At 38.5% G+C, this 22,500-nt stretch overlaps 1 protein-coding gene across 1 annotated transcript in view; it reads left to right on the top strand.

The window, feature by feature from the left end:
* Window positions 1-22,500, top strand: part of ESCO1 (establishment of sister chromatid cohesion N-acetyltransferase 1) — a 253,023-nt gene that overhangs the window by 13,771 nt on the left and 216,752 nt on the right. The window contains exons 3-4 of the mRNA XM_053714970.1: window positions 6,058-6,172; window positions 12,282-12,348. Of these exons, the coding sequence (XP_053570945.1) occupies window positions 6,058-6,172; window positions 12,282-12,348 (182 nt within the window). The remainder of the gene's footprint in view (window positions 1-6,057; window positions 6,173-12,281; window positions 12,349-22,500) is intronic.

Here is a 22,500-nt window from a genome sequence, read left to right as displayed (position 1 = left end):
TGTTATACATGCTCAATATGCATATGTATTTTTAATACTTAAACTTACATATATATGTTAGTGCAGCGGCAATAAGAAATGGCTAAGTGAAATAACTAAATAACACTAACTATATACATAAGACTATCATTACATTATCGCTGTCAACACAATGTAATAAATCTGTAACTGATTATTCATCATAAAATCTGATGAATGTTTCTAATACATATATTAGTCAATTAGTTAGCTTACATTCATACCTGATCGTAGTATGATAGAAACATATGAACCACAGTGAGACCCATTATAGTCCATAGATATGTCTATATGAACAGATGAGAATGAGAGATAAATATAATTGCCAATATGTTTATCCAAGGATATGTGACATCTTAGTAAAAAGGACTAAAATCCAGAGAGGTATTGAGGCCGTTAGGTATAAGAGTGTCCAACCTGTAAATCCATTTGGTTTCACATTGAAGCAGGAGATTTCCTCTGTCGCCACCCCTAAGTAAGGGGGGTATGTGGTCAATGAGCATTATGCGTAAGCTGGAAACCGCATGTTTATGCTGAAGGCAATGCCGTGCCACCGGCTGGTCTGATTCACCTGTACGAAGAGCCTCACGTATCGCACATTGGTGATTCGCCATGCGTTCACGGAAAGTTGTCACGGTTTTACCGATGTAGACTCTGGAGCATGGGCAAATTAACATATACACTACATATGTGTTAGTGCATGTTAGACGATGCCTGATGTCAAACCTGTAGTTGTTATGTGGGTGCTGGAAGGAATTACCCCTAAGCATACCATTACAAGTAACTCATCCTGCGCATGGGAAACAGCCCATCTTGGTTGTCTTCAACCAGGTATCCTTCTTATAGTTTTTCACAGGGTCTGATTTAACCAGTATGTCCCTCAAGTTGCTCGTTCTTCGGTATGACAGGAATGTACCGAAACGTCATGTAATTCTTTTTCTATGGATTGATATATATATATATATATATATATATATATATATACACACATACATTGTAGATGCACTTAAGTTAACCCAGTAGCAGAGGGGACTGCAGTTTTAGCCTTTTTGGGAGCCGTGGGGTTAACTGCATCTTCTATGTATTTGAGCCGTTTCTCAGAGGAGCAGGAGATTGTGTGAGAGGTTCCATAATGTTTACATACCCTAAGTTTCAGACTGCAGACGTCCCTAGGGGGAAATATAAGTAAGTGGCTTTCTCTCCTGTTCATATCTGCATGGGCTCTGCTTTTAGACTTCTAGATTGATCGGCTACTTATGAGAACAGAAAGTGATAGTAAAAACAGCCATTTTGCAAATGTGTGCTAAAAGCAACCACTAGATGGAGCTGGTATGCAAACAAATCAATATTACAGCCACTTCTGAAGATTTTTTTTATTTAGGATAAAGTCGCAAACTCACGGTTTTAAAATCGTGGCGATTAATCGCGATTTTAAATCGCATATGCGATTAATAGTGCAGCCCTAGAAAAAATACAGAGCACTCTGACGCTTTAGTAGCTATGTCTGATATTCCCTCACAATATGCAGAAGCTGAGGCAGGAGAGCTTCTTTCTGTGGGTGATTTTTCTGACTCAGGGAAGATGCTTCAACCTGATTCTGATATGTCTACATTTAAATTTAAGCTTGAACACCTCCGCGTGTTGCTCAGGGAGGTTTTAGCTACTCTGGATGACTGTGACACCATTATAGTGCCAGAGAAATTGTGTAGATTGGATAAATACTATGCAGTGCCTGTTTACACTGATGTTTTTCCAATATCTAAAAGGTTTTCAGAAATTATTACTAAGGAATGGGATAGACCAGGTGTACCGTTCTCTCCCCCTCCTATTTTTAGGAAAATGTTTCCAATAGATGCCGCTACACGGGACTTATGGCTAACGGTCCCTAAGGTGGAGGGAGCAGTTTCTACCCTAGCTAAGCGTACAACTATCCCCGTCGAGGACAGTTGTGCTTTCCTAGATCCAATGGAATTAGTTAGAGGGTTACCTTAAGAAAATGTTTATTCAACAAGGTTTTATTCTCCAGCCTCTTGCATGCATTGCCCCAGTCACTGCTGCTGCGGCCTTCTGGTTTGAGTCTCTGGAAGAGGCCTTACAGGTAGAAACTCCATTGGATGATATACTTGACAAGCTTAAAGCGCTTAAGCTAGCCAATTTATTTGTTTCTGACGCCGTTGTTCATTTAACTAAACTAACGGCTAAGAACTCAGGTTTTGCTATTCAGGCGTGTAGGGCGCTATGGCTTAAATCCTGGTCAGCTGACGTTACTTCAAAGTCTAAGCTTCTCAACATTCCCTTCAAGGGGCAGACCCTATTCGGGCCTGGACTGAAGGAGATCATTTCTGATATTACTGGAGGAAAAGGTCATGCCCTTCCTCAGGATAGGTCTAACAAATTAAGGACCAAACAAACTAATTTTCGTGCCTTTCGAAACTTTAAGACGAGCGCGGCATCATCTTCCTCTAATACAAAACAAGAGGGAAATTTTGCCCAGTCCAAGCCGGTCTGGAGACCTAACCAGGCTTGGACCAAAGGTAAACAGGCCAAGAAGCCTGCTGCTGCCTCTAAGACAACATGAAAGATTGGCCCCCGATCCGGTAACGGATCTAGTAGGGGGCAGACTTTCTCTCTTCGCCCAGGCTTGGGCAAGAGACGTCCAGGATCCCTGGGCGTTGGAAATTGTGTCCCAGGGATATCTTCTGGACTTCAAAGCTTCTTCCCCAAAAGGAAGATTTCACCTTTCACAATTATCTGCAGACCAGATAAAGAGAGAGGCATTCTTACATTGTGTTCAAGACCTCCTAGTTATGGGAGTGATCCACCCAGTTCCAAAGGAGGAACAGGGGCAAGGATTCTATTCAAATCTATTTGTGGTTCCCAAGAAAGAGGGAACCTTCAGACCAATCTTATATCTCAAGATCCTAAACAAATTTCTCAGGGTCCCATCTTTCAAGATGGAGACTATTCGAACCATCCTACCTATGATCCAGGAGGGTCAATACATGACTACCGTGGACTTAAAGGATGCTTATCTTCACATTCCGATACACAAAGATCATCATCTGTTTCTCAGGTTCGCCTTCCTAGACAGGCATTACCAGTTTGTGGCTCTTCCCTTTTGGGTTAGCTACGGCACCAAGAATCTTTACGAAGGTTCTGGGGTCACTTCTGGCGGTCCTAAGGCCGCTGGGCATAGCAGTAGCCCCTTACCTAGACGACATTCTGATACAGGCGTCGAATTTCCAAATTGCCAATTCCCATACGGACATTGTTCTGGCATTCCTGAGGTCTCATGTGTGGAAAGTGAACGAAAAGAAGAGTTCTCTATCCCCTCTCACAAGAGTTTCCTTCCTGGGAACTCTGATAGATTCTGTAGAAATGAGGATTTACCTGACAGAGGCCAGGTTGTCAAAACTTCTAAATTCCTGCCGTGTTCTTTATTCTACTTCTCGCCCTTCGGTGGCTCAGTGTATGGAAGTAATCGGCTTAATGGTAGCGGCAATGGACATAGTTCCGTTTGCCCGCCTACATCTCAGACCGCTGCAACTCTGCATGCTCAGTCAGTGGAATGGGGATTACACAGATTTGTCCCCTCTACTAAATCTCGATCAAGAGACCAGGGATTCTCTTCTCTGGTGGCTTTCTCGAGTCCATCTGTCCAAAGGTTTGACCTTCCGCTGGCCAGATTGGACAATAGTAACAACAGATGCCAGCCTTCTGGGCTGGGGGGCAGTCTGGAACTCTCTGAAGGCTCAGGGGTCAAGGACTCAGGAGGAGGCTCTCCTTCCGATAAACATTCTGGAACTAAGAGCGATATTCAATGCTCTTCAGGCTTGGCCTCAGCTAGCGGCAGTGAGGTTCATCAGATTTCAGTCGGACAACATCACGACTGTAGCTTACATCAACCATCAAGGGGGAACAAGGAGTTCCCTAGCGATGTTGGAGGTTTCAAAGATAATTTGTTGGGCAGAGATTCACTCTTGCCACCTATCAGCTATCCATATCCCAGGTGTAGAGAACTGGGAGGCGGATTTTCTAAGTCAACAGACTTTTCATCCGGGGGAGTGGGAGCTCCATCCGGAGGTGTTAGCACAGTTGATCCAACGTTGGGGCAAACCAGAACTGGATCTCATGGCGTCTCGCCAGAACGCCAAGCTTCCTTGTTACGGATCCAGGGATCCCAAGGCAGCGCTGATAGATGCTCTAGCAGCGTCTTAGTCCTTCAACCTGGCTTATGTGTTTCCACCGTTTCCTCTGCTCCCTTGTCTGATTGCCAAAGTCTAGCAGGAGAGAGCATCAGTGATTTTGATAGCACCTGCGTGGCCACACAGGACTTGGTATGCAGATCTGGTGGACATGTCATCCTTTCCACCATGGACTCTGCCTCTGAGGCAGGACCTTCTACTTCAGGGTCCTTTCAACCAACCAAATCTAATTTCTCTGCGGCTGACTGCTTGGAGATTGAACGCTTGATTTAATACAGGCGCGAAAGCCTGTCACCAGGAAAATCTATCATAAGATATGGTGTAAATATCTTCATTGGTGTGAATCCAAGGGTTACTCATGGAGTAAGGTCATGATTCCTAGGATATTATCTTTTCTCCAAGATGTATTGGAGAAGGGTTTGTCAGCAAGTTCCTTAAACGGACAGATTTCTGCTCTGTCTATTCTTTTGCACAAACATCTGGCTGAGGTTCCAGACGTGCAGGCGTTTTGTCAGGCTTTAGTCAGAATTAAGCCTGTGTTTAAACCCGTTGCTCCGCCTTGGAGTTTAAATTTAGTTCTTAAGGTTCTTCAAGGGGTTCCGTTTGAACCTTTGCATTCCATAGATATTAAGCGCTTATCTTGGAAAGTTTTGTTTTTAGTAGCTATCTCCTCGGCTCAAAGAGTTTCTGAGTTATCTGCTGTACAATGTGATTCTCCTTATCTCATTTTTCATTCCGATAAGGTAGTGTTACGTACCAAACCTGGTTTTCTACCTAAGGTGGTATCTAATAAAAATATCAATCAGGAGATTGTTGTACCGTCACTGTGTCCTAATCCTTCTTCAAAGAAGGAACGTCTTTTACACAATCTTGATGTGGTTCGTGCTTTTAAAGTTTTATTTACAAGCTACTAAAGATTTTCGTCAAACATCTGCATTGTTTGTTGTCTACTCTGGACAGAGGAGAGGCCAAAAGGCTTCGGCAACTTCTCTTTCTTTTTGGCTAAGGAGTATAATACGCTTAGCTTATGAGACTGCTGGCCAGCAGCCTCCTGAAAGGATTACAGCTCATTCTACTAGAGCGGTAGCTTCCACATGGGCTTTTAAGAATGAGGCTTCTGTTGAACAGATTTGTAAGGCGGCGACTTGGTCTTTGCTTCATACTTTTTCAAAATTCTATAAATTTTTGGGAGAAAGGTTTTGCAGGCAGTGGTGCCTTCCATTTAAGCACCTGCCTTGTCCCTCCCTTCATCCGTGTCCTATAGATTTGGTATTGGTATCCCACAAGTAATGGATGATCCGTGGACTGGATACACCTTACAAGAGAAAACATAATTTATGCTTACCTGATAAATTTATTTCTCTTGTGGTGTATCCAGTCCACGGCCCGCCCTGTCATTTTAAGGCAGGTGTGTTTAAAAATAAAACTACAGTCACCACTGCACCCTATGGTTTCTCCTTTCTCTTGCTTGTCTTCGGTCGAATGACTGTGAGTGGCAGTTAGAGGAGGGGCTATATAGACAGCTCTGCTGTGGGTGTCCTCTTGCAGTTTCCTGTTGGGAAGGAGAATATCCCACAAGTAATGGATGAATCCGTGGACTGGATACACCACAAGAGAAATACATTTATCAGGTAAGCATAAATTTTGTTTTTTACTATTTAAGCAACTAATATAATTTAAAAAAACATCTACTGTAATAGCTTCTTTTTTTTTTTTTACTAGAATTCTTTCACTTCAACAAGGGCTTGGTCACTGTCAGTCAGAAATGTAATTGGCTTATTTCAGCAAATGTTCTGTTAATAATGTCATTTTATTGCAATTGTGCTCTTTTCAGGGATTTAGGTTGCATTTGGATTCAAGTCCAGAAAATTCTCCTTCAAAAAATAATTCTCTAATACCGCTGGAACCAAAACACCCCAAGTTGGAAGCAGATGACAAAGAATCACAAGGTAAGGACGTAATTATATCTGCTGTGTACTAAAATGCAGCATTTAGGCCATACCTATTTTGTGACAAAGAATTCCATCACCTAAAAATAACACTGTGGTAAATCCCATAAGGGTTCTATTCCTCTATGGTATGTGGTAAAACAGCTGAAGCAATGATAATTCACTGTTTGTACCTTCAATTTGTATTTATTTTCCATTTGAGGTAGAAATTGGCAATATGTTTTATGCAATATTTCAGTGTTTTCCTAACTAGAATTCAAAAAACGTAATCCCCAGCACTTAAAGGGACAGTACACTGTAAAATTGTTTTTCCATTAATGTATTTTCAATGACTTGTGCCAGCTGCAGAGTATAAAATGTACGAGAAATTGTATTTTCAGGTGTATTTATGTATATGTATTAGCTGGTTTTGTGCTTTGAAACCGCAGCCTATTTTAGTGGGTTGAGCTTGTAGGTAATATTATATCTCATTATGTTTTCACTTTGTGTACACACACTTTCTTCCTTATCTGATATTGGTCTGTACACCTAAGCTCAATACTTGGAGAGAACATTTTATCACTTAAAGGGCCACTGTAAGTAAATATTTTCTATGCCTGTTACTAACTAACTACCCCAAATACTCTTTTTATCAATAGCATTTCATTAATATATCTCTACCGTATATCAGAAATCTTGTCTGCAAATTTAATTGTTTTCCAAGCCCACTCCGTGGGTATCCTTTGCTCTGTACCAATCCGTTTACAATACCTAGGTTTCAAAATGGCGCTTTAAACACAAAGTTATTGGTTTAAGTATTTTGAACATGCAGTGCTGAAAATAGTGGGCAGGATAATGTGACATCATCAGCGAATAAAAGATATAACTTTTAGAACGTTATGAATCTTCGTTTTGGAGAAAATATAGGTCAGTAGGTTTTAATTAATGTTTATTAACTTTAATATGTTAGTAGTTTAGCTTAAAAATTATAACAGAAAGTAATCCTTTAACTATCCTGCACCCGATTGAGAGGGTAATTTCTTCTGCTGGCTGTGTTTAGACTGAAGTATAGAAACTAGGGGTAAAGGAGCTACTTGTAAACAATTTAATATACTCCAGAAGGTAAAATGGATCATCGGAAACAATTTAAAGGGGGAGACCATTACCAATCCTTTCAATAGCCTGGATCCTGACAATATCTGTTTAAAATACGAGTACACTAATAAAGCTTATTCAAAATCAAGCTAAATAAGCCAACTCGTGTCAAAATATGATTTGAAAAATTCAAGCCACTATTCAAAATGTAGTGGTCCAAGCTGATATACATGACTTCTAGGCAGATGCCTCAAATGTTGCAGGAAAATATGCGTGCATGCAACATTTCACACTTACCGAGAGAACAAAGAAAATTAGATAATAGAAGTAAATTGGAAAGTTGCTTAAAATTGCATGCTCATTCTGAATCCTGTTTAATTTTGACTTTACTTCCCTTTTAACATTAATTTAATATTATTTTGTGCAATGAATGCAAACAAATGTAATATTGCGCACATTTTTAATATTGTCTTAAATATTAGCTGGTTGGTCAGTAAAATCAGCCGGGTGGTGGGCACATTAAGTAGATAGAACACTGTAGGATATTACCAGGAATTCCAGATCTTCATAATTGCTCCGCAGCCATTAATTACCAAGTGTGTGTGTGTGTTGGCATCAGACATGGTACAGTTTAATTCCCAAAGCTGTACAGAGCATGGGCCCCTTTGCTTTATAGTAGCCTGCAACTTTAATGGGTGTTTGCAACAAAAACTATGCTTGTACTCCTATAGCTTCAGCATACCTTTTTTTTATAAATGTTAAGCAATTCTGCAATATATGTGCTTTTAAAGGGACATTCAACACTAAATAAATGCCGGCTAGAATGATATATTGGAAGAAAAGATTAGTCTGAGAATAACAAGTAGATGTATATTTTAAAGATTCATTAGTTGTTTAAATATTGACAAAATAAGTGTAAAGATTTAGTTTCTATAATGCAAATGGGAGCTTGCCATGTTGTAACTTCTGATACCTTCTCTGCTGTGGCCAATTAGGGACAGTTATAAATAGGTCACTAGAGTGTGCAGCCAATGGCTGGGTGGAGTATAATTGAACTGAAAAGCTCACAATTTCAGAATGGAATTACAGGAAAAGGGGACAAAATAAATAATGAAAGTGTGTGTGTATACAGTATATGTGTATATTTAATTTTTCATTTTATATTACCATCTCAATTTTTTAATGTCCCTATAAGGATAAGGGGTTAACATGCTGGGTGCATTCTATGCACATTGTAGCTTGACAAGTAAGTGTGTGTATGCAGCAGTCGGTAGCTTTTCCTGTGATTAAATGAAATGTGCTACAGGTTTTGGGTTAAAAATAAAGCTACTTTAGACTTAATTTCTTCCTTTTATATTAAAGCTGCATAAAAAGGAATGATGAAGCTATGTATCACATCATACATTTTGTAGAATGAACTCGTTGACAGTGAGGATGATGGCACTGGAATCATAAACCCATATGAAGGCCAACATTTTTCTTTCGTGATTCAGTTAGAAGTGAATTGGAAAGTTGTTTAAAATTGTATGTTCTGTTATCATATTTTCTTCATTCTCTTAATATCCTTTGTTGGAGTCGCCATGCACTACTGTTAGCTAGCTGAGCACATCGCGTGAGCATATAACAAGAGGGATGTATGAGCAGCTACCATTCCCAGCTAGCTACCAGCTCCTCAGACTACCTAGGTATTGTTTGCAACAAAGGATACCAAGAGAATGAAGCAAATCAGATAGTAGAATCCATTGAAACGTTTTGTGAAATTGCATGCTCTGTCTGAATCATCAAAGAAAAAAAGTTTCATGTCCCTTAAAGGGGCATAAAACACAAAATTATATTCTTTTTTTCTTGTTATCCTTTGTTGAAAAGCAGGAAAGTAAGTTCAGGAGTATGCACGTCTGTAGCAGTTTTGCATTAGCAAGAGGACTAGATGGCAGCAATATTTCCTGCCATGTAGTGCTCCACACATGCATGCTACCTATGTTAATATATTTTCAACAAAGAATAACACGTGAACGACACATTTGATACAAGAAGTAAATTGGAAACTTTTTTTAAAAAAAATTGAATTCTCTATCTGAATCATGAGAGAGAATTTTTTGGTTTCATGTCCCTTTAACTATTTATAGGCGGCCACTGCTTTTCTAGGCATTACCATCTGTGAGTTCATATTGATGGGGTTTTAATATTCCATTACTTTTGTTTTTTGATGTTGAAAGTGAGATTTCTTTTACTTGTCAAATTTTCTGTTTTCATTCTGTTTTCATTGCCATGGTTTGTCACATTTCTACATCTTGTTATGATACAACGTATTTCTTGTAAACGAATACAGAATGTTTTATAGATGTTTTCTGTAGTATATTAGTTTATTGTAAGTTATGTTGATATGTAGAACACATTTTGGTATTCATGTTGAATTCTTAGTGTGAAACCATTTTATTAGATTACAAATTTTTATGTTCAAAGCTGAAGGGATATTTTTTGTGTACGCCTTTCAGGAAGATTGTTTGTCAACAATTCTAGATTGTAAGTTCCCTCTGAAATAGGGCCCTCAATCCCTCCTGTATGTGTTTGTAAATTTTGTCCTGTATCTTACAAGTCTTGTATTGTTTTATTTAAATGAATTGTATCCATGGACAGCGCTGCGGAATATGTTGGAGCTTAATAAATAAAGTATAATAATAATACTTACTAAGGGACCAATTCTCTAAAAGTATCATTAGTACTGCAGAGCATTTTTTTTTTTAAATACAATTTTAGAAAGGCAAATTTTAACGGTACGCTGACACTGTACTGTGATTTTTTTTTTTTTCCTGTTCCTTTTTTGTATAGAGAGATCAGCTAATGAACCCTGTTATCCTTTAAAGCTCAATCCATTTAATTGGGTTGTGGTTTTAATTATTATTTCTTACCTATATAGGAGCAATTTGCCATTACATTTTGTACTCTTCCCGCTAACACAACCCATTTAAACAGGATGTGGTTTCAGTGAGCAAAAACAGTATGTATGTATATATATATATATATGTGTGTGTATATATATATATGTATATATATATATATATATATATATATATATATATATATATATATATATATATATATATATATATATATATATATAATTATGGGGAGGCGAAAAGGTTGTTTAAAATCCTCCACTAAATACAAAATATAGAGAAAATAACTCATTGTGTAAAACATTTACAAATCTAAACAAGTCAGAAGACTTTCTTTAAACCTAGAAACTCTCTGACTACACTGTTTCCAATGCAGCAAAGGAATCTGGGTAAGATATGCAAATGAGGTTCACAATGACTCACCTTTTTACTTTTAGCCTGCGTTTTAAGACAGACTTCCCTTTATGCCATAGCACTGCTGCATTACACAGCTTTTATGCTTAGCTAGGGTTAGTACAGTGACTCAGACCAATCCCAGGACAGCTGTTTCGTGGTTTTGCCACTCATCATCTGGGAGTAGGTTGAGTCACTGCTTGGTAAAGTAAATTTCTGTGTGAAATTCAACAACAATTAAAATTATGGGGAGGCGAAAAGTGAGTTTAAAATCCTCCACTAAATACAAAATATAGAGAAAATAACTCATTGTGTAAACCATTTACAAATCTAAACAAGTCAGAAGACTTGCTTTAAACCTAGAAACTCTCTGACTACACTGTTTCCAATGCAGCAAAGGAATCTGGGGAAGCTATGCATATGAATCTGGGTAGATACCTACTCCCAGCTGATGAGTGGCAAAACCACGAAACAGCTGTCCTGGGATTGGTCTGAGCCCAGTAATGCTTTTCACAGAGTAGAATTCTCCTGTAGTATATCAGTCTGACCCCGCCCATTACGGCTAGTCCAGCGCCGAAATACCAGGCAACTCCTCTCTGAACAAGGAACACAGCAACCCCAGACGATCGTTTCAGCCTTTATTGGGCCTCGTCAGTGAGGTGTAGCAGTATTCCTCTAAGCACACTGAGCAAGGGGTCCACGTCTGGGTTACCCTTTTTCACATAGGGAGACTAGAGAGAAATGCACTCACAGGAACGAACAACCAGCTTAATATCATTGTTAGCCTGTTCTAGGGCGATTCACCACCTGGGTGCAACTTCTTTTAGCCCAGTAATGCTTTTCACAGAGTAGAATTCTCCTGTAGTATATCAGTCTGACCCCGCCCATTGCGGCCAGTCCAGCGCCGAAATTCCAGGCAACTCCTCTCTGAACAAGGAACACAGCAACCCCAGACGATCGTTTCAGCCTTCATTGGGCCTCGTCAGTGAGGTGTAGCAGTATGCCTCTAAGCACACTGGGCAAGGGGTCCACGTCTGGGTTACCCTTTTTCACATAGGGAGACTAGAGAGAAATGCACTCTCTCTAGCATATGTGTGTGTATATATATATATATATATATATATATATATATATATATATATATATATATATATATATATATATATATATATATATATATATATATATATATATATATATATATATATATATATATATATATATATATATATATATAGAGAGAGAGATTTTTTTATATCTATTATCTATATCTCTCAAAGAGAACAAACAAGAGAGATACAAAACATCGATTTTAGCCGCTGCAAAAAATACGCACATAGAAAACATAGAATGAAGGCTCATAATTAACTACATGTTGTAATAGTCCCATTTTATATATATACTCACACACTCTCACTCTCACACGCACTCACACACTGAAAGGACCAATTTCCCATACATTGCAGAAACAGCAAGATTACAATATAAGGTGTAACAAAAAATCAGAGTTTTCTCCATGCATTGTTTTTGATAAGGCTCCCTATGCATCTTGTTTTTTGTTGTTGGTTTTTTTCCTTTTATTGTGCATTGTTTATAATATTGCACACCTTCCTAGCCATATTGTATTTTGACGTCAGTTTTTGATGACATTACAAATAATTATATATTTATAAATAGTTTTTATTAAAGTGGTTTTCGTCATAAAGCTTTTATTAACAAATTCTTGCAACTTGATTCTATTTTAGGCTCTGATTCCAAGCAGCTGGTGCGTAACTTGTTCACAGACCAGATGGCAGTATCCAGTGAGAAAGGGTAAGTGCTAAGATTGTGTTTAACTAATTTAAGCCAGTAATTAAACTCAAGCACTGTAGCTGAAGAGGCATCAAGCAGGCATTTTTTGTTGTTGGGTGGGTGGGGAAGCTTACGGAATGGAGTTGCTTCTTGAATACTTAATTATTATAATACAGCAAAACTGCTTGTCCAAGGGACTAAAGCGGGAGCCCAATCTACTTGTCCCTTGTGACAATCTACTTGTCCTGATTCGCAAAATAATTTTAACCAAAACTGTATTATATAAATAAGGTTTTTATTGATAACAAATTAGGAGTCGGACCTAAAAATACTTTAATGAAATCAACAAATGCAAGTAGTTAGTGTGATTAAACAGGATTTCCGAATGAGAATTGGAGCTTACTTTAAAAAAAAACTTAAAGTATACTTTAGGCAGTCAACCTTGTGAGGCCTCTTATGTCCACCAACATGCTTGGTTCCACCAGATGTAAGCCAATACTGAATAGCTCTGCTGGGGTCGTATTCTTCAAATTCAGGCCCCTCCATTTTAATGAGCATTAAAGGGCCACTGTAAGTAAATATTTCCTATGCCTGTTACTAACTAACTACCCCAAATACGCTTTTTATCAATAGCATTTCATTAACATATCTCTATCAAATCTTGTCTGCAAATGTAATTGTTTTCCAAACCCACTCCGTGGGTATCCTTTGCTCTGTACCAATCCGTTTACAATACCTAGGTTTCAAAATGGCGCTTTAAACACAAAGTTATTGGTTTAAGTATTTTGAACATGCAGTGCTGAAAATAGTGGGCAGGATAACGTGACATCATCGGTGAATAAAAGATATATAACTTTTAGAACGTTATGAAACTTCGTTTTGGAGAAAATATAGGTCAGTAGGTTTTAATTAATGTTTATTAACTTTAATATGTTAGTTGTTTAGCTTAAAAATTATAACAGAAAGTAATCCTTTAAGTCCTGCAGTATGCATTGCTGAAGTCTTGTTCAAAGTGGATTTTTTACTACGTTCCATTGCAGAAAACACTCGTTCTGCCTCAGCTGTTGAAACACTTACTGTGAACATCAGCTGCACAACCTTCAGTATATTACACAACGTAGATGGTTTTGATGACTATGCAGGCAAAACTTTTATGTTTTTATCTTTTGAAATTTTTCATGTGTGCCTTAAGTCCGCAAAACTCATCAAGGATAGCTGACTTTTTTTCCTCAGCTGAGAAAAGAAGGCAAAAATAGTCAAACAATTCTTCAAGGTCATCTCTGCCATACGTATATAGTTCCTCTCTGCCTTCAGGCCATGTTGAGTAGTCACAAACCTGGAATCCACTGGATGGCATAGAATTAAAAATTGAACATTTTTCATCAATGTAATCTATGTTTTCAATTGGCTGTACATTACGTATGCTAGTAGCTGGTGGGCACTGGTCTGTCAATTGAATCTCCCACCCCTCAGTAGATTTTTTAATGATTGTACCATCCAGAGGAGAGGAAATTAGTCTATTGAATAGCTTCATGTTTTCACGCAGGTCAAGCCTCAAGCCAGTCAGTCTTAGTGCACATTTCTCAAGAACAGGCTTAACATCAAGTAACAGAAGGTCATTCGATTGAAAAAATTCTGACAGCTGAGATACAGGCTCAATAATATCTCTCAAAATGCACAGAGTAGAGAGAGAATTCACACTGGTGATGCATTTGAGATATTTCCTTGCTTTAACTGAAGACTCATCAGTCCCAGCACCAACCTGACTAAGATGTAAAACCACAGTTTGCAAGTTTTGCTGCATTGCTTTTTGGGCCCTACCTTTACTAGAAACCCATCTCACTTGTGTAATGTCCCTGAAATGAGCAAAACTTTCCTCTATTACCCTTGCAATTTCTTTTGCATCTCTTCTCCTTTTAGGGCTATTCCAGTAGGACTTGAAGACGCATTTCAAAGTTTCTTCAAAACGAAGAAGATGAGGTTTGTTCTTCACTGCATCTCGAAATGCCAGTTGAGGCTTGTGTGCTACACAGTGTACAGGCAGCAGAAATGGAATGTCTTTCTTTATCAGTGCTGCTACACCACCTTTTGAACCCAGCATTACAGCAGCACCATCAAAATTTACAGAGATAATTGTTGGGCCAGGCTGTTCTGGGGACCTCATATGTAGCATATCCAAAGACAGTGTATTTTTTTTTTTAGACCTTTAACAATTGCATCCAGCACTCCTGTAGCATGTGCGTGCTCCACTGGGACTAGGTCTACAAATGCTGTATAAGGTTTCCCTTCATTGACAACCCTGAACAGCACTATTTCCTGTTCAATTATGGCACTATCTGTGCTGCCATCTGCAACAATACAGATAAACCGTGCATTTCTGACAATCTCTTTGATGTCCTGTTAAATTTATTTCCGCTTCACATTTAATGAATTCAGCAGCTTTTTCACAATTAGTGTAGTTTTTCCCTAAGTCCACACCAGCCTTTATCATTTCTCGGCACAACATATCCATGTCTGAAACAGGCTTCCCCTGTTTTGCAATTAAATGTGCATTGTTAAATAAAATAGTTAGCATTTTCCTTTCTACCTCCTTCAGTTTTTGAAGAGCTTTAACAATAATGGGTTGCGCTAATTTAACTGCAGAACTGGTACTGCTAATGAACGCTGTACTTGCTGATGCCTCTGACTTCACTAGTGTTTTGTTTTTTTCTTATTTGAACCATGAACTGCATGCCTTGTGAGCTTTGCTTGTTCCATGATTGGTTCAATGCGAAATTTAGCACAGCCACTAACCAAGGCATTGCTACCAGATCCAGAGTAAATCATTGCTATCGTAGGGTATCTTAAGTAAATTTCACAGAACATCTTTTCTTCCCCTTGACTCTTCTTCAAAACAAGCCATGGCCGGGAATCTTTCCAGTGAGGTTGAAACACTCTGTCTCTTCTCTGTATCATACCTTTTGTCTTTTTGATACTGTAACAGCAGTAGGATTTGGGCTTCTACTCTCGTCTGGGGTTGTCATGTTCCTTGTTCAGAGGAGAATTGCCTGGTATTTCGGGGCTGGACTGACCTTACTTGGCGGGATCGGACTGATATGCTTCAGGAAAGTTTTCCACTGTGAAAAGCACACTGGTCTAAAAGGCTGCTTCCGGGTGGTAAATCGCCATAGAACAAGCCACTGAGCTGCTGTTCGTTCCTGGTAGAGCGCTTCTCTCTTCGCATGCAAATTTCTACTCTCGCAGTGGCTATGGCTCTGAGACACATTCCCAGCATCTTGTGTGCCCGTCTCTTGTGTGGCTGCTTCTTGTGTGGCTGCTTCTTGTGTGGCTGCTTCTTGTGTGCCTGCATCTTGTTTGCTGGTTTTCGTGAAGCCAAATTTAAGAAGACTTTGAGGTGCCATATTAACTGTCAAAAAACTGCTATGAAAACTGTCTTCCTAGGCAAACTGGATTCTATTCTTATTACACCTCAACACTTCTAAACTTTGCATACACGAATCTGTAAAAATAAGGACATGGTTGGATTTTACAATTTTCATTTAAAAATTTTCGTAGGGGATCTGCAAGGCCCCAAAGTATGAACAAAAACGCTAATTTCTAACAGAAATTTAGCACTTTTATTCAATTTTGAAATTACAGCCCAAGATATCATAAGAAAATAAGAATTAATTTGTCTTATGGCGATTCTCACTTGACAAAAAGACAGAGGACATAAAACAAGCTGGGATAGAGAAAAAATATTAATATAATATGTACTTTATTACGGTCACTGGCACTCAGAGTTCTGGCCTGGGAGGAGATCACCTGCGCTGCGCAAGTGCATGACTCAATCCATGTGCGGCTTCATGTTCTCTTCTCAACAGTCAGACAGGAAGGCGGGCCGCAGATCAAGAATGTCACGTGACCTCGGCAAAAAGCCGGTCACGTTCAAAATAAAAAAAAATTTTAAAAAAATTCTTGCCCAAATATTCAGTCACTTGGGACAAATGCCGCCCCCCAAAATCTGCCGCCCTAGGACAAGACTTTTACACTCATCTGCTGGAGCATGCCTAGAAGCAAATAAGCTGCTGTGAACTCAGTTGAAATACAATTTCTGATGCTAAACACTGATAAGGGGGGTGGATCAGACTTCTACAGACAGCATGGCTATGTAACTAATTTTGCTTATTTTTGAAAATTATTTTAAAATACTTAAGCAATTTAAAAAAAAAAAATTGTGCTAACTTTTTTTTATTTTTTTATTTATTGAGGTAAAAGAGAAAAATCAATTACAGAACAGAGTTAAATAAATTTTCATACAGTTACATCGTGTCTGAACTGTTTTATACATTGAAAATAAAATTCCTTGTTTTTCTTTCCCTTTGATGTGGGTCTCTCTTGGACCGTGTTTTGTATTTTAGTCAATGTCCAGGGGTTAACATAAAACAAAAAAAATACATCCATAAGGAGGTAACATTAGCATAACAAAGTCATTTAACTTGTAAAGCTGCATGTCCCAGAACTGGTCACACTTGTAGGGCTTGACTCGTAAGAATAAATTCAGGAGAATTATTATTATATAAGGGAATTATATAACTCATTGAGGGGCCAAGAGGGCATCTCAATATAGCTAACTAACCGGATTTTGTTAACGTAGTCAGCCAATTTAATTCAAACCAATTGTAATTTTGTTCACAACCTATAAATATTTCCTCTCACTGCAAACCACATATTTGTTATCAGTATATCAGGTCTCCGTTAAAGTATACATCCCGCATTATTGCTATAGATTGGCCTATACTCTTATCCCACCTGTGGCCTTGGTCGCTGGCCACGAGAGATTCTTGCAATATATAAGCTTGAAGTATAGGAGCCACATCGCTATGATTTCAGGAGCCTCTATACTCTTTTAGTTAAGGAAAGTGTCCCTTTAAGGGCCCCCCACTAACCCCGCCAGGGGACACACAGGAATAATAAAGTACAGTATAAAAGAAGCGGCTTATGCTATGCAGGAAATGTATATTTCACAACATTAAAACTCGTGTAACCCGCTAAGGCATGTCAGGGAACCAACAAAGATACAGATGTAAGAGTATTTGTAACAAAGCACAATTCAAAATAGAGTCACAGTGTTAGTCAGCAGTGAGAAGGAAAATCTGTCAAATAGGTTTCTAAAATGGATGTAGTAATAAGATATGATATTCAGTAAAACATAGGTATGTCTCAAACCATATCAGGGTAACAACTAAATAATGATTATAAGAACATTACTGACAATATGCCACTTCTCAGAATAAAACTCTTATGGAGAAAGTCAGTCCCATTAGTTGAGAGAATAAAAATTATAACTGAACATTAAAGCAGAGTGGTGCCTCAACAATTCTGAACGAGTATTTCTACAAGCTATCCCTCTCCTGTTTTAAAAACATATCTGCGATTGCGGAAACAAGGGTTTGTTTCTTTTAGAGTCTGTAGTTGCTTCTTACGTGAGAGTTTTGGTGAAAAGTGAGAGGGCCGCTTCATGTGGCCCCACCGCAAATCGGTAGGTAGCTGTGTAGACCAGTTATTTGTGCCTTGCAGAGATAGCTCTGCTGTATCTTGATCTGTTGCCCTCCAAGTTGTAGTCTCGGTAATCTGTGCGTCCGGATCTTGTCGGTCTTTAGTGTTGGCGGAGTGTTGGATCACAAGAGTCAGTTACAGTCTTGGTACCAATTTATTAGTGTGTGTAGCATAGACTGATGTATAGATTTTCCGTGGTTGAGGCAAGTCGAGGTGCTCCAATAACCGTGGTTGATCCGCATGAGGTTCTGTGCCAACGGAGCTCCCTGTCGTTAATGACTCGGTTAGCTGTGTAACAGGTTTTTGGTTACTATGCAAAAGTTGCATTATGCGATCATATGGAGCTTTATCTATTAACTTGCAAAACAGATTTTCAATTTCAGGCATCGCCGGATATGATAATTTCTGGTTAAACTTATTTTAATTCCCTTTGCTGCAGGCTTGGCAATCCTTTTTACCAGAGTAGGAAAGCTTTAGATTCCAGTTAGGAACAAGAACCTCAGATTTACCGAGGGGGAAGCGCCTCCATTAATGAGCCGCTGCTCCAGGCGCTTATTGTCCAATCCTGAGGTCAAGAATACAGCTCAAATGATAGTGATGAGTCCTCTGTAGAGCTGATAGACGTTATTTCTGTATTTTTATTTTTTGGCTGTTTAATAATGCCTATAATCGGCGGATTTTAAACTTCTCTATCCGAGCTCCTGGAAAGTGCGACCGGTCAGGATCGCTGTTAGTACATGCGCCCCCCCCCGTGCTAACTATTTTTACTAAATTAGCCTTTTCGCTGCCCCAGAAATGCTGAAATGCATTGGCAGATAAAAAAATGAAAATACATTGTAAAGTTTTTTTGTTCTTTTTTATTATTATTTTTTTTTTTTTAAACACACAACTGTTTTTTTTTTTTTTTTTTTTTTTGGGGGGGGGGGGTTCAAACAAACTTTGCATTGTATTTTAGGATTTGATTTGCATTATGTTCCTTCAATTTTTCCTGTTTTTTTCACTGCCCTAGAAAAAATGATGGAATGCAACATTATACACAATGATTGCTGCATCACTGCGGGAGCTCATATATATCTGCCAATGCATTCCAGCATTTCTGGGGCAGTGGAAAAAAACAGAAACATTGGAGTAAAAATAGTGCAAATCAAATAATGAAAATACATTGTAAAGTTTGTTTTTAAAGAAACACAATGGTGATTTTTTTTTTTTTTTATTATTTTTTTTTTTAAAACAAACTTTGCAATGAATTTTCATTACTTGATTTGCTCTGTTTTCCTCCAATTTTTTACTGCCCTAGAAATTATGGAATTTAACATTCCACATACTGACTGCTGGATCACTGCAGGTGCTCATTTATATCTGCCAATGGATTCTAGCCTTGCAGAGAGAGCTCTGGGGCAGTAAAAACACACACACACGCACACAAAATTTTGTCAGCACATATACAATCTTAAAGGAACACTTTCTTTTTCTTTTTTTTCTTTCATAATTCAGATGGAAAATACAATTTTAAACGACTTTCCAGTTTGCTTTGTTCTTGGGGCATCTTTTGTTGGAGAAGCAATGCACTACTGAGTTAACTAAATGCATCTCATTAGCCAATGACAAGAGGCATATATGTGCAGTCACCAGTCAACAGCTGACTCCCAGTAGAACAAGGCAGTGTGGTGGTGTGAAAAGGGGCACTAGGAACAGAAGGGAAATAAAATAAAGGCGCCAGTGGCACCCGGGATAATTTGCACTCTGCTCATCTGTCTGATAGACACTTAGTCTGCCAATGAAAAAGTGCCTTACACCCGGCTGCGGTCTTCTTCTGTTCTGCTTGCCCGCAGCAGGGCTAAATGGGGGGAAAAAAACACAGGCCCTGCTCCCAGAACTGCATGTCCCGGGCATCGGGCAATAGGAATTGCGCATCCCTGATACTATATGGCCAAAAATATGTGGACATCCCTACTAAGTTCAGGTGTTTCCGCAACACCAAATGCTAACGGGTACATAAAATCCATAACATAGCCATGAAATCTCCATTGACAAACATTGGCAGTACAGCGTGTCGTACTAAAGAACTCAGTGACTTTAAATGTAGTATGTCAGTTTGTGAAATGTCTTCCCTACTAGTCATCTGTTTATTATTGTAAAGTGGAAGTGTCTAGGAGCAACAGCAGCCCAGCCATGAAGTTGTAGCGGGGCTATTAAAGAGACACTGAACCCAATTTTTTTTTTTCATGATTCAGACAGAGCATGAAATTTTAAGCAACTTTCTAATTTACTCCTATTATCAATTTTTCTTTGTTCTCTTGCTATCTTTATTTTAAAAGCAGGAATGTCAATCTTCGCAGCCAGACCATTTTAGGTTCAGCAACATGGATAGCGCTTGCTTATCGGAGGCTTACATTTACCCACCAATAAGCAAGCATAACCCAGGTTCTCAACCATAAATGGGCCGGCTCCTATGCATCACATTCCTGCTTTTTAAATAAAAATCACAAGAGAACAAAGAAAAATTTGATAATAGGAGTAAATTAGAAAGTTGCTTAAAATTGCATGCTCTGTCTGAATCATGAAAGAAAAAAATTGAGGTTTAGTGTCCCTTTAAGTGCTGAAGGGTGTAGCATGTAAAAATCATCTGTTGCATCACTTCGTTTCAAACTGCCTCTAAAAGCAACATCTGCACATGAACTTTGCATTGGGAGCCTCATGAAATGGGTTTCCATAGCTGAGCAGCTGTACACAAGCCTCACATAAGCATGCACGATGCCAAGTGTTGGCTGCTGTGCAAAGCACACTACCACTGGACGCTGGAGCAGTGGGAACGTTCTCTGTAGTGTTGAATCATGCTTCCCTATTTGGTAGTCTGGTGGAAGAATCTAGATGTGGTGAATGCTACCTATCCTACATAGTGCCATTTGTAAAGTTTTGTGGAGGAGTCTAGGGCTGTTTTTTTCAGGGTTTGGGCTAGTCCTCTTAGTTTCAGTGAAGGGTCTTTTTAATGCAACAGGGTACAAAGACATTTTTAGGCAGTTGGGTGCTTCCAACTTTGTGGTAACAGTTTGAGGAAGGCCCTTTGCTGTTCCACCATGACTGTGCACAAAGTAAGGTCCATGAAGACATGGTTTGGCAAGCTTGGTGTGGAGGAAGTCAAGTGGTTTGCACAGAGTCCTGACCTTAAACCCATTTAACACCTTTAGGATGAATTGGAATACCGGATTGCAAGCCTGACCTTCTCATCCAACATTAGTGCCCGACCCTCACAAATGCTCTCGACTTAACAGGCACAAATTCCCACAGACACACTCCACAATCTTGTGTAAATCCTTCCCATTATAGTGGTGGCTGTTATAGCTGCAATGAGAAGCCAACTACTTATTAATGCCCATGGTTGTGGAATGTTTAACAAGCTCATACAGGTATGAGAGTCAGGTGTCCACATTTTTTGTCATATAGTGTGTGTGTGTGATTGAGATATAGAGAGAGACAGGAAAAAAGGAGAGAGAGATAATTTGACATCATAGAATGTAAAAAAAGTAGACCTTAGAGCCTGGTAAAATGCCCCAAAAGTGTTGTCCTGAGAAGAGCTGAGTTTCATATCATGCTTCCTCCCTTTTACCACATGCGCATAGGGCAACGGTCCTTGTCATTTTTGCCTGGTTGCCACATATATCTAAATGACTTTCAGGCTCTCCACACACTCCTCCATATTTCTTTCCTCACTCTGGCAATGAGGCAATCAGGGAATTAAATAGTGAGGCGATTTAACTAACAGATTGTGTATATATGGTGTCAGTATATGGCCGGGTTATAATACAATATATTTAATAATACTTTAAAACAAACCCCCAATAAAATGCATATACAAAACAATTAAAATTAATATAAATTCCTAAATTCTTTTTATTAGTTAAATTTATAAACACATTGAATTATATTTATAGAAAACCAGATTATGAATCAAACTATACAAACTTAAACTGTTAAAATATTCTTTACAATTTACCTTATTCACAATAATTGCATTAAAATACCATAATAAAATACCAGAATCATCTGTTATTAACCAATAACTCTAGTTCAATGCTCAATATGGATTACCAACTCACTATGCTTAATTAATAACTACCAGGGATATAATCACAATAACCAGTTTATATACAGTTCTGAAAGAGTTCACTATAATAACTGACTTATAAATCTGGAGTATAAAACCCTGTCTAGTAAATAAATTATTTAGCAATAATGACTAGTTAAGACTACACAGGACTATGAAACACAAGCTTAAAATACCAATTGTACCCTTTTAAAATTACTAACTGCAATGTAGTTATAGTTACCAAATGCCTTTTGATTTAAATATTATATATATTTATTAAAGGGACACTGTACCCAAATTTTATCTTTCGTGATTCAGATTGAGCATGAAATTTTAAGCAACTTTCTAATTTACTCCTATTATCAAATTTTATTAATTCTCTTGGTATCTTTATTTGAAATGCAAGAATGTAAGTTTAGATGCCGGCCCATTTTTGGTGAACAACCTGGGTTGTCCTTGCTGATTGGTGGATAAATTCATCCACCAATAAAAAGTGCTGTCCAGAGTACTGAAACCAAAAAAAAAGCTTAGATGCCTTCTTTTTCAAC

The sequence above is a fragment of the Bombina bombina genome, chromosome 5, assembly GCF_027579735.1.
Source record: "Bombina bombina isolate aBomBom1 chromosome 5, aBomBom1.pri, whole genome shotgun sequence".
NCBI classification, from domain to species: Eukaryota; Metazoa; Chordata; class Amphibia; order Anura; family Bombinatoridae; genus Bombina; species Bombina bombina.
The sequence above is the reverse complement of the archived record's forward strand: the minus strand, read 5'-3'. Positions and strand labels throughout refer to the sequence as shown.